The following is a 14177-nucleotide window of genomic DNA, read 5'->3' on the forward strand; positions in this document are numbered from 1 at the left end:
AACCATATAGTGTAAAATAAGATTTATAGTTTTACGTGAAATTCAGCTTACACTCAGGTCTTCAATCTTATTTTAAAATCCTGGAGTGCGTAATGAATTGAGAAACAGTTACTTCAGCCACATTTTTTACTCACTGTATACTTGTATATATGTAAACAAATAGCTCTCCTATAACTTTATTTCGCCACGGAAGTAATTTTCGTTGGCACGCGTGAAGTTACTTGAATCAGGTACTGGATACTGGAGAAGGAACGGAAGATGAGGCATAAAGAGAGAGAGAGAGAGAGAGAGAGAGAGAGAGAAGGGAAAAATCTGCTGCTGAAGTATCTATTGTTCTTCGTTCCAGATTCCACAGGAAGATCGAAGAAAGGAATAAACTAAATAATAAAAGCGAACCAAGCATGCTGGCTATTTTCCCAGTCTTCGTGGAAAGAATTCACAGTTCTTAACAGAATTGAACTGGCCAATGCCTTCCAACAACACAGAAACTGACTGTCGGTCATTCGGTAACTTGGAATTCGCTCAGCCACAAAAAAGAACTGATCTCAACCGTAAAAATAAAAAAGTACGATTCAGATAGAAAAAAAAAGTGCAGATTCTCAACGCCTGTAACTGTTCTGTTTCTTTTTTTTATTATTTATTTTTCGTTTCTTCATTACCTTTCGTTCAGCAAACGAAGACATTTACGCTCGTCTTTTACGCGCAGCGGGGGCGGCGTCAACACAACACAACACATAGAAGGTAATGCCTTTTGTTGTGATATGAGTGCAGTGACCTCTTCTTACTTCTCCTGTTCTGTTCCCCTACTTTTTAGTTAAGACCTTCCTCACTATAGTTTGAGAAATTTCACACAGCCATTGTCGGTGCAAAGGGGCGGTAAAAGGGAAGGAGAAGTATTGAAGCAACCGCGGAGAGTATGAAGTTATACATTTGAACGTAAACGGAGCGATTAAGGCAGTCTTTCGTGTTGCATTGCCCGTGGTGTGTATTTGAGAGACTTTCCGCGAGCGAGTCCTCTAGCTCTGGAACATAACACGGTCCAGCATCAAACTGGAGACATTCTGGGAAAATAAATAACTTTTTGTGTTTGTGTGCGCTAGTGTTACATAAAGTTGTCATAATACAATTTTAACAAAGACATTTTTTTTGTGATTTCTTTAATTTGTGTTGTAAACTATATGGTGTACAGATCATTAATAGTTTAGCCGCAACGATCATGCACATGAAAATACGGGAATCTAACATGCAACGTTTTGTTGCGTTTATAGCTCTTGGACTAGCAGTGATTTGTGCTTTTATTGGTATTACCGTTTGGTTTGGTTTAGGACACGAAGAACCTCCAGTGTTAGTGAACGAAGGTGTGCATATTCAATTTGAACCAGAACTTCGAAAACATCAAACTAAAGACAGGACATTAGTGACAACAGCTACAGTTCCGGAACTAGTAGCTACCGTAGAAACTAGTACCACTTCTATTATAAAGAACAATGATAAAAGTGAATCAAAGCCATCTGTGACAGAAACTCCAACTACAAGCACAACTGAATCGCATCGTAAACTTACTGAAGAACCGGTTCTTAAAGTGACCTCAACGAAAACTTATGTTGAAAGCTCTAAGAGTGAACAGCAAACAGAGGAGGAAGATGTTGACATTTACTATTCCAAACAAAATGACCCTGAATTAAATCCAAATCAAGAATATGAAAATCAGTATCCGGAAGTTGCAAAGGATCACAAAGTTGCCTTCGATGACACGACACATCTTACAGCTGAAGTCGATAAATCAAAACAAGAGACAATCACGTTTCTGCAACACCGTCCCGAGGCCGAGAGCAACCCTAGAGAGGAAATAGAAGCAAGAAATCCCTTCTTGAGAAACCCAGAACCGTTATACCCTCAACCTATACCCGAAACTCCATATTCACCTGAATATATAACACCTTCTGCTACAGGATATAATATACATAACGCAACCTTTCCCACTAGAATGGACGATGGATCCATACCTTCAATATTTTTTCCTCAACAACCCAACACAGAGCGACGTCTTATAACGATACCAAGGTTGCCAGGTCAGCCCACTGAAGGTACATACGATTATGAAGATGTGTCGTTTCTACAACATCCCCAACAAGACCTTTACCTTGGAAAACCAGAAGTTGATCAAATGGCAGAATACAGTGATTACCCGTTTCAAACTGGTTACCCTGATCCTTCCATAGAGTTGCCACAAATTGAAAGCGATGCTGATGTCTCCAATAATGATGACGAAACTTACGATGAAGTTACATTATTACCAGACACAAGACCAAATGAGTCTCCATTAGCTGCATTTATCCAAGACAGATTAAATGATATATATAAATGGGTCTACTACGGTTTTTCAGCCACTGACAACAGTACTGAAATCAAGACCATTTTAGCTGCAATGAACCAATCAATTCAAGATGGTAATACAACGATTCTGTTGCAAAAAGTGAAAGAACTGTATGAAAATCCTAAATTCAATCCATTATCCGCCAGTGTCCTTGGAACATTAGCATCTACAGTGACAAATAGTACTTATTTCTCACTTGCATTCTTGTCATTTGATTTATTGCTTTTACATAATATGCAACAAATTGTATCTGAAGAACAAAGAGTTGCTTACGGTGGCCGGTCGGACGAAAACATTATGAATGACCCAGAAGTCTTGGCCTTAAATGCACTCTTTTTACCCCCTGAAGAAATTCAAGAATATCAAAACTACAAAACGAGGAAAATGTTACCTCCGGAGGGAGAGTCAACAATGGCCGAAGATCTTCTTCACTTTGTTAACAATGCATTACGAGCGTTGATGAGTCTTGGGAAGGCCTACCGGAAAGACAAACATATGCTTGATTGCATATGGACGTTGTACTGCAAAAATTTGGATAAAATTGCTCAATTGGATGGAGCGTATGGGTTCGTCGCCAAAATGAATAGGTAAGTGTTAGTGTTCTTCTATTTTTAATCACTCCGTTGAGATCAAGACCGTCTTTATCTTCTGCATTGTGACTATTTTTAATTTTATGGTATTGAAATATGCAGTTTTAGAGAATTTATATGAAACCTCACATATTTTAAATCCTATAGATAAGAGTTTTATGCAAGAGCGAAAACATGCGGGAAGGAATATGGGAGTCCAAGACCTTCCAGTGATTCACGACGAAATTGTGATTTTATTTGGTTGGTTTGTTGGAGCTTAACGTCCCTTTTCAGAAGTGAGGCTATATGAGACGTGGAACTACAGTTCAAGGTAGTGGTTCCCAACCTTTGCTCACACAATATACTGAGCACTCACAACAACGCAACACACTTGTTTCATTTTTTTATTAATCATAATACGTATAAACTATAATTGTGTAAAGCTTAAAGTTTTTATGGAGTAATGAGTCTATGTGGTACTGAGAATTGTTGCTGTAGCTGGAAGCGTTGACTGATACCATTTGTTTACAAATTGGTTTTAGGGAATTATTAAACTATTTATGAATTTTAAATTCTAAAAAAATTCGCTGCAAATTCTATCTGAATACACGATTGTGTTGCGACACATTGGTTGGGAAGCGTTGGTTTAAGATGCAGTCCGAACCACAGTAATGCGTTCAGATTTCAAGCATCTTCAACCGGAAATGGAACCTGGAATCCCGTGCTCCAAAGGTGCGCGCGCTAGCCACTAGACTAGAGGGGATGACTGTGGTTTTATAATCAAGGGTTATATGGTTAGGGTCTCAGACGTCCCGGTTTAGCTCCGTCTTAGTCCCACATATATATCAGCTGTCTGCCCCCAAAAGTATTTAAAACTCCAAATGTCCCAGTTTTCCCCCAAATTATAAATTAATATAATTTCTGCGATATTTATTATAAAATCCAGCTTTTATTAGTCATCGATACCCAACTGATAGCAATAATCTAGTCTCTGTCACTCACTTTCGGTAAGTGTTGATCTATTATGTAATTCAAAATATCTAATCAACAAGCAACTTATCATTGAGTGTCCCGGTTTTTAGTATAAATTTTCATAGAGTGTCCCGTTTTTAGTGTAGTGTAAAATTTCGCAGGGTTTCCCGGTTTTTTAACCTGAATATCTGGGAGCCCTATATACGGATAATATACAATATAATTATATTAAAGTAACTGCATTACGTTTACAAATATACAATTTTAAGTAATTAATAATACAGGTATAATATTATTTTAATAAAATGTACAAGTGTTACACCTTTTTTTGAATATATTTTTTTTCCAAGAGGGCAGGCTAAAAGTATGGAGATGTATTATTACTAATGCATTCTTCCATTTTTGTACAATGTGTCTTATAGCCGGGAAGGTCTATTAAACACAGCTATGGATGGATATACAGTAAGTTTCTGTTCTTTTAAAATAAATATTAGCAAATTACGTATATAAATTTACTATATATATATATATATATATATATATATATATAAATTACCACCAATTTATGTAGCTCCACAAGTTATTTACTTAAAAACCAAATATTCTTTATTCTGCATGCTCTATCCTGAGATTTCTTACTGGAGACAGAAACATACTTAAGGCCGGTTAATATCCTGGGGCACTCTTTTCTTTTTTATGCACGCAACTTATTATCTTGCCTCTTCAAAAATTTGCATTCTTTTTATTTTCTTTTTTATGTATTTTCCTTTTTGTAATTAGTTTTAAATCAGAAAATATTATTAGAATGTTATACAAAAATTTTTAAAAAAGTAATTTTTGCAAAAAAAGTTACGAAAATCTGAAAGAACGAAACCAAAATGCCACTTATCGGCTCGGTCATTTAATAATGATCCTACAAAATTCATTATAATACATACAAACAGCTGATTAGAAAGAAGCGTATCTGCTCATTTATTTGGTAATGAAATCCCTTCTAAAAAGATTGTTTTATTGAAATATTGTCGATAAAGGTGAGTAACATAATTAAAATTGTTTGTTGAGATGTAAGAAAGGAAAAGCCATGAATTCTATCTCGATCCAACATTTTTAATATCATATTTTCAAGACGTTCCCTTTGGGTTGTTGGAATTATTTAGATGAACAAAATAGGATGGATTTTAACATTAAGAAGCAGCAGGAGTTGATAAAGCTAGTGTTGTCTACGACAGGGACGAAAATTAAGGTTTTCCGTCTCACTTCGTAAACTTTTTAGAATTTTCGTGTAGCCTCCCTCGTTTCTAGAAGAATCCTTTCTCGTGTTGGGGCACGATTCTCGAGAAAACATTTCTCGTCCCACCTCAATTTCTCTTGCCTCGTTTTGTAAATTTATGTAGCAAATTTATCCCTTGATTTTTGCTCTTAATTCCATCTAGAAGTTATCACAATCTTTCCGCGTTACGAAAAGTCTACAAAGAATATGATACAACAACGTGTAAACTATATTTATTATTAGAATATATCGTGTAATTACTTCTGTATCTTTAAAAGTTGATAAGTACTCTTTATTGTGTTTATGCAATCACTTCATATCAATTTCTTATTTTCGTGCTATGAATCATGTAAAACTGAAATAGTGTTTAAGATGTAAGGCTTAGGTGAACTAATGTTGCCCACGAGGCATGTTTTTGATCACTGGTTAAGACGAGACCACGGGAATCAAAAACCTTAAAGAAACGGAAAATCGTTTTCTTAATTATTTTTCATATTTTAAATCAAAAAGGAAACGAAATACATGGGAAACCATCTACATCTTAACATTTAAAAAGTAAGTTTTTTTTTTAAATGTACAATAAGATTGTTAATTTCATTTCTGTAACGATAATAAAAATCGTGGAAAAGTAGAAAACGACATTGATTATGATTGTTGATAGACAGCAGAAATCATTACAATTAAAACACGAAAACTGATTTCTTCCCTCATTTGTACACGCAAATGTTTTTTTTTCTTTTTTAATTATTCGGAAGACTTTCAAAATGAATGAATATTTTACTCTTTCTTGTCACGCATAGAGACTATTCTTTTTTTAAAAAAAGTTAAAATATTCTGTTTTAACCACGAATGAAAATTTCACATTTCCCTGTGTCACATCAATGAGTTAAAATAACTCACTTTTTCTTAACTATGTTGTCTCAGAGCTCTACGAAGGTTGGGTTCACTTTAATCATCCTATCAAATCTCTTTAGACCAATAAATCACTGACTGCAGAGAAGGTGCAACATTTTAAAGGGTGTCCTAAGTTTTTGGAAAGTCAATCCCTTTTAAAAACATTTGGTGTAAAATAATACGAATGGATACTTAAAAATTAATAATTGTGAAACTACTCATACACATAAAAACTATAAACTCATAAGCGTATAAAAAGGTCGAGTGTGCTCGAACAATTTAATATCTGCTTCTATTTTTCTCTTTTTAATTCTCATGTTGAAAAGCGGTACTTACAACTAATAGACCTTTAAGGAAGATACCGTATATTTTTCACAAAGAAGTTTGCATTATTTCTTTGTCAAATAAATAACAAGTCTTCCTGTAGAGCACAATCGTGACGGATTATCATTGTACACGCGATGACAAATGTACTGTTATTATCAAGGTCGGTATCAATACCTTCTTCTTGGTTATGTGGTTACCGTACTCCTCTTCCGCACGGGAGACTTGAGTTCGATTCACTGTGGGAACTTATGTGGTTCGGATCTCCTAATTAACCCACTTCATTACTAAATGGTTACAGTAAGACTTTGAGTTTACCCTCTTGAGCAAGTTTGGGTATGTCTATTGTTAGAGTAGTCTTGCCTATTAACAATAAATTTAATATGATGTAGGCGCAGACAACAAAATTTCAACAGTATAATTTTTCAGAAGAACAAATTTTTATTTCTTTCGAAAAATTGCATTGGATTGTTTTGTTTCTAACATCGCTTATCAGCATCAAGGTTATATAAGACGGGTCCTATTGTTTTTAAAGTACGATCCGAATCACTCCTCGATTTTGTATCCAACATAAATACCCCATCAGGAATCGAACCTGGGACCTACGTGAATTAGTTACTCGGTCACAAAGAGGCACATTTGTAAACATGCCGTAATAAGTCTCTTCGGGTGTGTGGTTCCTTTCTTTGCGGGGCTTAGTTTGTTGTACGCTTGTACCGCCGAATATTATGGTTCTGTTCGCAAAATTTGGATGAACAAATATACACGATATTTTCTGAAAGTATTCTTCTTGACCATCGTTCAATACATTTACTGGCTATTAAACGTTTTTACTAATTGGGAGAATTACAATCACAAACTACATGTCAGAATTTCTTGCGCTTTTATGTATGCTCATGATAGGTACAATATACATATATTAAACATGCAGAATAAGTTATTTCGTTGTGCAGACTGAAAATATATTTCGTTAGACTAATATAGTGTCTTTTTATAATAAATTAAACGGAAAATTAAATTATTAAATAATTTTCGTTTTTTCTTCTTTATCAAGTGTTAAATGTGTGGACCATCTTTATTTTAGTTCATTGGTTTATAAGTGGATGTATTTTTCTGATTTCATCGAAATGAATTTGATTTTACAGATTTCTTCACACATACTTCAATTTTCATTACTTCATGAAAATTAAACTTAGTACGTGTAACATTCAATAATCTAATTTATGTAATATAACAATAATAATAATAATAATAATAATAATAATAATAATAATAATAATAATAATAATAATAATAATAATAATAATAATAATAATAATAATAATGGGATATAAGATTTATTAAAAATAATTCAGGTGAAGTATTTTTTCTGATTTTCTAAAAAATATTCAAGATTAAATTTGATTTGATCTTCAGCTTAGCGTCTCTTTCAGCAGCGAGGCTATATGAGACTTGGACCTATAGTTCGACTTTGTCGTGTTATCATTTGCAATTCTAAGCATCTTAGCAGAGTGTGTTCAACTGGAAATACACGCAAACAATTTAGGTGTTAATAAAGTTTAAAATAAGCAACCCTGAGTGCACGTACTGAAACAACAAGTAGAAAAAAGATGTATAACACACTGCTGAAGCATTAAATTGCTTTAGACTAAAGTCATAAACTATAGGATTATTATTTTCTGTGCTTTGTTTACAAGGTCATTGTGTTTGTGTTATTTAAAATGTTATAATGTAGCATTTATTTACCATAATCTGTTTTAAAGTTTTGTTGCATAATCCAGAAGAATATCATCGTTATGACAATAAGATATGTGAAGAAACAATCATTGCATTGTGAATAATATTTTAATGTAATTTGTACATAAAATGGATATCTCATCTTACTACAAAGGTGTCCATTTTATTACGACAATAATAATAATTGGATTATTATTCCATTTTGTTCTCATTCTTATATCGTGTCTATTCTTGCTTTTGTTATTTTCTACCCTTTTGTTACTTTAGAAACGTGCATTCAATGACAAAATCGTTACTTAACGTTTCTGTCTTTACAATACAATATTGTCATTATACAACGAACAATTTCAAGCTTTTCTTAACAGCTTATTAGAAAGTTGTCAAATGATGTATTGTGCTAATGTAATCTAAAAAAAACTTTCAGTATGAAAAACAAATCTTTTATAGAGTTCATCTACCGGTACTGGCTGTTTCTCTTAACCCTTATCCGGGCAAGCGGGGCCTCTCAGGCCCAGTAGCTTCATATTGTTTTTCGAATTTCTCAATAACCATAAATATTTCGATGACATAAATTCTGAATTCTTCCATCTTTAGTCGAAGTTAAAGTCATGAACATATCGAGTTGATAAGGCTAATAGAGTTGGTAAGGCCCAGTTGCCGTCTACGTTACAAAAATGGCTTGCCCGGATAGGGGTTAAGTTTCATCTTGCGTCAGTTTTCAAGTCAGCGGTCAGTAAACAGTGCACCTGGAACACGATACTAGACTTTTAATATAGTTAAGTTTTCTATACTGTCCTTAGAATACCATAGAAAATTCCCGACATATGGTTTCTAACTTTATTTTTAGGCTTACTCCTCTTCTTCGTAAGCTTCAATACCCGCTCAAGACTCTACGTAGGTTTCTTGTGTGTGAACGGAAATTCAATCTAAGAAAAATTGAATAATATGGGCCTTATGCAGAGTCGTTTTGACGTGTGATTAGTATCATACTAAAGAGCCGACTAACATATGTTTCCTGCAGTAGTCAGGTATTTAGTATGGCGCTAATCATACGTCAAAACGACTCTGCATAAGGCCTTATATTTTTATACTCTACTCTAGCCTATATTACACAACCTTTGGAGAGTCTGTTCTCACTAGGATGGAAACCACTGATATAAGTGGATAATACCTGTTGTTCTCTCGGGGGGAATAGATTTATAGAAAATATTTGAATGCCCTTCCTCCTTAGAATATTTATTTCAATGAAATTCTAATGATAAAAATACAGAAGATACTCTACTTTTGGCATATGTATTAAAACACTATACCCTCAAGAATACGTCCTTAATCAGTTTGATATGATTTAAAAACCCAGTTTGAAGTGGGTACTATTTTTCAAAAGTCATTTCGAACGTGTCAGACGTTTTTCCGTCCCGGTACTCTATAAGGTTGACACAAATTTGAGTCATCTTGACATTTTATTTTTCAATTCCCTATCCACAAATGGAGACGAACTTGGATTTGAATGGCATTAGGAGCATCACTATTCATTTGAGGGACCCCGAAAACTATGGCTTCGACACTAATATGGAACATTTTAAATTATTTTTACATGTCACAATTTCACCCTACCCACAGTGCTAATGGAGGCTGAACTTGAACTTAAATGGCATCTGAATTGTCATTCTTTATCTAAACAATCTAGACAACTATCAATTCAATACTAAAATCGGGCGATTATTATCATTTTTGTCTGCCTCCCACTCAGGGACGTCATTTGGATTTACAGCAGGAGGCAATTGCCTTTCCTGAGTTTGACATTTATATAAATTTTTTGTTCATTATATAATAATATACCAATGAAAAACCTGAAATTCCACTGACATCTACGATTTTGCCCCACTTGTCAGTTTACGTGAAGTAATAATTTCTTTTGAATTTAACAAGCAAATTGAAGAATATGCTGCACAAGGATTCAACTGGCATTTTATACCATCGTGTTCCTCACACTTGGGTTGAATCTGGGAAGCGGCAGTGAAATTATTTAAGTATCATTTCAAAGGAGTGGCCGGAAATACAATTCTTAATATTGAAGAATTCAACACTTAGTTTTGCAAATTGAGGCATGCTTTAACTCAAGGTCCATCACACCTAAGTCCACTGATCTAAGGGATTTAACGTACTTGACACCAGGACACTTTCTCATCGGAAGCCCGTTGATAAGCATTCCAGATCCAGACTACACTGATACAAAAGAAACCAGGTTATCAAGATGGCAAAGAATTCAGAAGATGGTTCAACAACTTTAGAAGCGGTGGCATATGGATTATCTTACCTCACTGCAGCAATTTAAAAAGTAGTCAACTTCACACAAGGATCTCAAGGTTGGAACAGTAGTTCTACTCAAGGACAACACACCACCTCTCACATGGAGATTAGGCATAATCGAACAAGTGTTCCCAGGTCAAGATAACCTTATTCGAGTTGTGTGAGTCCGTACAACTTCAGGACTGTTCAAAAGAGCCATAAGATAGTTCCGCTCTCTCAATAAGACTATACATTGTAGAAGTGATTGTAACCAATCAACGGGGGGAGTATGTTGGGAATTTTTGCAATTACAGTTAATGGTTTTTACATTGATCTGGCAACAGTGTTAAACAGTAGTGATTGATCGGGCAACAGTGAAAAACAGTAGCAAGAGAGAGTGTTGAAGCATCAACATGAGGAACAATTTCTATCAGGCTCATCAGAGCAAGTATTTAGTGCAGTGTTGAATATTTGTTACCTTTGTGCAGTTAACATCTATAATCTTAGATTTTGTAGTGCAATAGAAATAAATTGAGTGTTTCATTTTCAGCGTGGATTTCAGTTCATTATCGCACGTATCAAGGCATTTCATACAGTCTGGGGTCCCGAGTTCGATCCCAGCCCCTGCCAAGTGAACTTTGTGGTGGACAAACACCGTGCTCGTGGGTTTTCTCGGGGTTCTCCCACTTTCTTCATTCCACCATTTCACTCATCTCTCATCATCACCGTCTCCTTTAGCCTAACCGGTATAACCGTGGGACGTAAAACTCAAAGATTACATTTCATTTCATTTCATATAAAGATTAGTTGAAATACTCAAATACTCGGTGTTGGCCGGTAATAAAGAAGTGATGCACAATAATTCTAAATGGGCAACCGTCTTTCCCAAAAGTGTGCTAAGGCAATGATGTGGATTCAGCTTCACATATAATCCTAGCCAAGCGAACGGTGTTGATTCTAATTCTAAATAGACAATAGACAATAGACTCCTTACAGCTACCTTGAAGTATACAATACAAACCCAACTCTGTGGGAAGACAACTGTATGCAGGCACGTGGCCAGGAGTTCGTGAAGGGGGGTACGTGACATGAAATACTGTGGTCACACGAGGGGCTCGACCATTCTAAACTATTTTTCTGGAACATATATTGGTTCTTTTAGCCAGGATTTCGTAACGAGGGGGGTGGGGGTAGGCGTGACATAAAATTCTGAAGGCCCAGGAGCTCGTTCAATCTAAACTACTTTATTATCAACATATATTGGTTTGAGGACAATAAAATGAGGATATGTTTTCAGGCCCGTATCCAGGGGATCTAGGGGGCCGCCCCCTAAATTTTCACTGACCCCCTAGAATTTTCACGGTAGTCTTGCAAATGAACTATAATATGGTGATGAACTATAATATGGCTGGATCGGCCCCCCCCTAACTTCGACCGGGCCCCCCTACATTTTTGGGCTGGCTACCGGCCTGTATGTTGGTAAGTATTTTAATAAACTATGAAGAAGTCTCGAGTGAAAGAATAAGAAAACGTATTGAAAAAGATTTTACAATATTTAAGTTGTTCCTCTGTTCATTCAAATATAACAATTTTCCTTTAATTATGACCTCAATTATTATGAAAGTACTCAATAATGTCTTGTAAAATATTTTACAATATCTCCGTTCCTTTCTGTGTTGAATCAAATGTTAACAGAACTTTCTTTTTTACATATATTTTTTGTTTTTTGTTTTTATTATTCCAACTACTGTCTGTTCGAAATGACAGGTTAATAAAGCAGCAGCACAAAATTTGTTTTTGAAATAATATGTTTAATACTGCAAGGATGCAATGACGAAAAATTATGATAAAAAATGTCCACGCTGTTACACAACGGCACTATGCTTTCGGACGCTTGAAATCTCCCTGACTAGCAGCAGAAATTCTGAGAATTTCGTAACTTTTCAAGAAATTTCAAATTCCCTGACTCTTCCAGGATATCTCGCCCACCATGTATTTCAAATAATACAAATCTCCTCATAAGAAAGAAAGAGTGACTAAAAGCTTCCTGTATTTTTTAAATTTTTACCGCTGATTTTCCTTTTTCTCGTTTCATTTTGTTTCATCCTTCCTTATTTTTTTATTTCTGGTCTCGAAAGGGGACTCCAGACCTCCCGGACCCTCCCTTGGCCACGTGCCTGCTGTATGGATTTGAATAACAGACAAACATACGAGCTATATATCTAAAACATTACATAATTAGCTTTATTGATATTGTTATTTTTGTAACAATCTGTTGCCAGATCTGTGACTTCCAACTTAACAGCATAATTGCATGAGACTTACTTTTATGGAAAGTTAAATTTTACAGAAGTATCATTATCATTAACACAAAGACAACAACATGATTTTTCGTTGTGGCATATCATACTTAAAAAAGTTCAGGATCGGACGTAGTGAGATAAAAAATATCAAAATTTAGTTCCTGCTAAAACAATCAAATGATTTTCTTAAAAAAAGAATGTCTTGTTTTTAAATAGTTTTGAGTGCAAAGAAGAACATAAACTCCGTGAACATATATAGAAAAGACAAGAACCTTAATTATTTTTCTTGCTGGGAAGATCAGTTGTTGTTATCTGAGCTGAATTTTTAGATTTATAGTTTCCTGAAACTTTCCGCTATGATAGTTGCAAACTTGCACTTTATTTTTTAACCAATGTCTCGTATATTTATTCAAGACAAGAAAGATTGAATTCCTGGAGTTTCACCGTCCTGGTTAAAAAAAAAATATTCCGGGGCAATCAAGACAGAATTCCTGGTTAATTTCACCCAAACCGGGGTAGTTGGGAACCCTATTCCATTTAAGCTGTAATCTGTCTATTGAAACCAGGAGTGGTAGACTTCTCATTTCCTTTTTGAATGTTGAATCCACGTAGTTTCAAAGTCTACCGTATTTTCACAATATAAAACTAAATTTACTTGCTTCTACTTAATATCGGTGCGGCAAAGCTAAAAGTAGACTAAGACAATGCTTTCCACGTCTATGTACACATAAAGTTTTGTATATTTTACTTCCATATATAATCTAAATATACGTAAATCTAGAATTTGATGAAAAGACTTGATATAATCTCGTGTGACACTGAGTATCTGCTATTTATTTATTTATTTATTTATTTTGCCTGTTTTGACTTACAATATGGAGAGCATCTCCTATAAGTTCTACAGTTGTCAAGTATATAAATGCAAATTGTAATTACAACTTATTACACCATTTGTGGTACAAAATTATAAACAAACATCACATGTTACATTTGTTACATCATTACATCATATTCATACATCGTTATCATTTGCAAATTTCTGAACTGAATAATATGCTTTAGAAAGTAACAGAGTACGAATTTTGTTTTGGGTATTAAAATTTACCTCTTTATAATGTGATGATAACATATTATAAAGTTTCGTACAATGTAAATATACATTTTTTGGTATTTGGAGTAATTTTGTTGTACTACGTAAATGTCGTTTAATTGCCGCGAGTTGTATGCATGAATGTCTCTTGTTTGTATAAACTATAGAATTCAATATGGCAATCGTTAATAGCAGTATCGTTAAAATACAATTTGCACTTAGAATCTAAATGATTTAGTAAAAATTGATAAATGAGCACCGATAGAATCTACATAATATCAGGAGTAACACTGGAGTATGAGGAGTCGTGTAAAATTAAATATTCGAGAAATAAAGCATTTCCTTAATGTGA

The 14177-nt window shown here is 34.5% G+C and overlaps 1 protein-coding gene across 1 annotated transcript in view; it reads left to right on the forward strand.

The window, feature by feature from the left end:
• The first annotated feature begins 463 nt into the window (after positions 1–463).
• The window catches only part of LOC145689715 (uncharacterized), a 66121-nt gene continuing 52407 nt past the window's right edge, over positions 464–14177 (forward strand). Inside the window, exon 1 of the mRNA XM_081763915.1 lies at positions 464–2964. Within this exon, the coding sequence (XP_081620041.1) occupies positions 1217–2964 (1748 nt within the window). The 5' untranslated portion in view covers positions 464–1216. The remainder of the gene's footprint in view (positions 2965–14177) is intronic.

The sequence above is a fragment of the Thermobia domestica genome, chromosome 1 (genome assembly GCF_964235325.1).
Source record: "Thermobia domestica chromosome 1, izTheDome1.hap1.1, whole genome shotgun sequence".
Lineage (NCBI taxonomy): Eukaryota > Metazoa > Arthropoda > Insecta > Zygentoma > Lepismatidae > Thermobia > Thermobia domestica.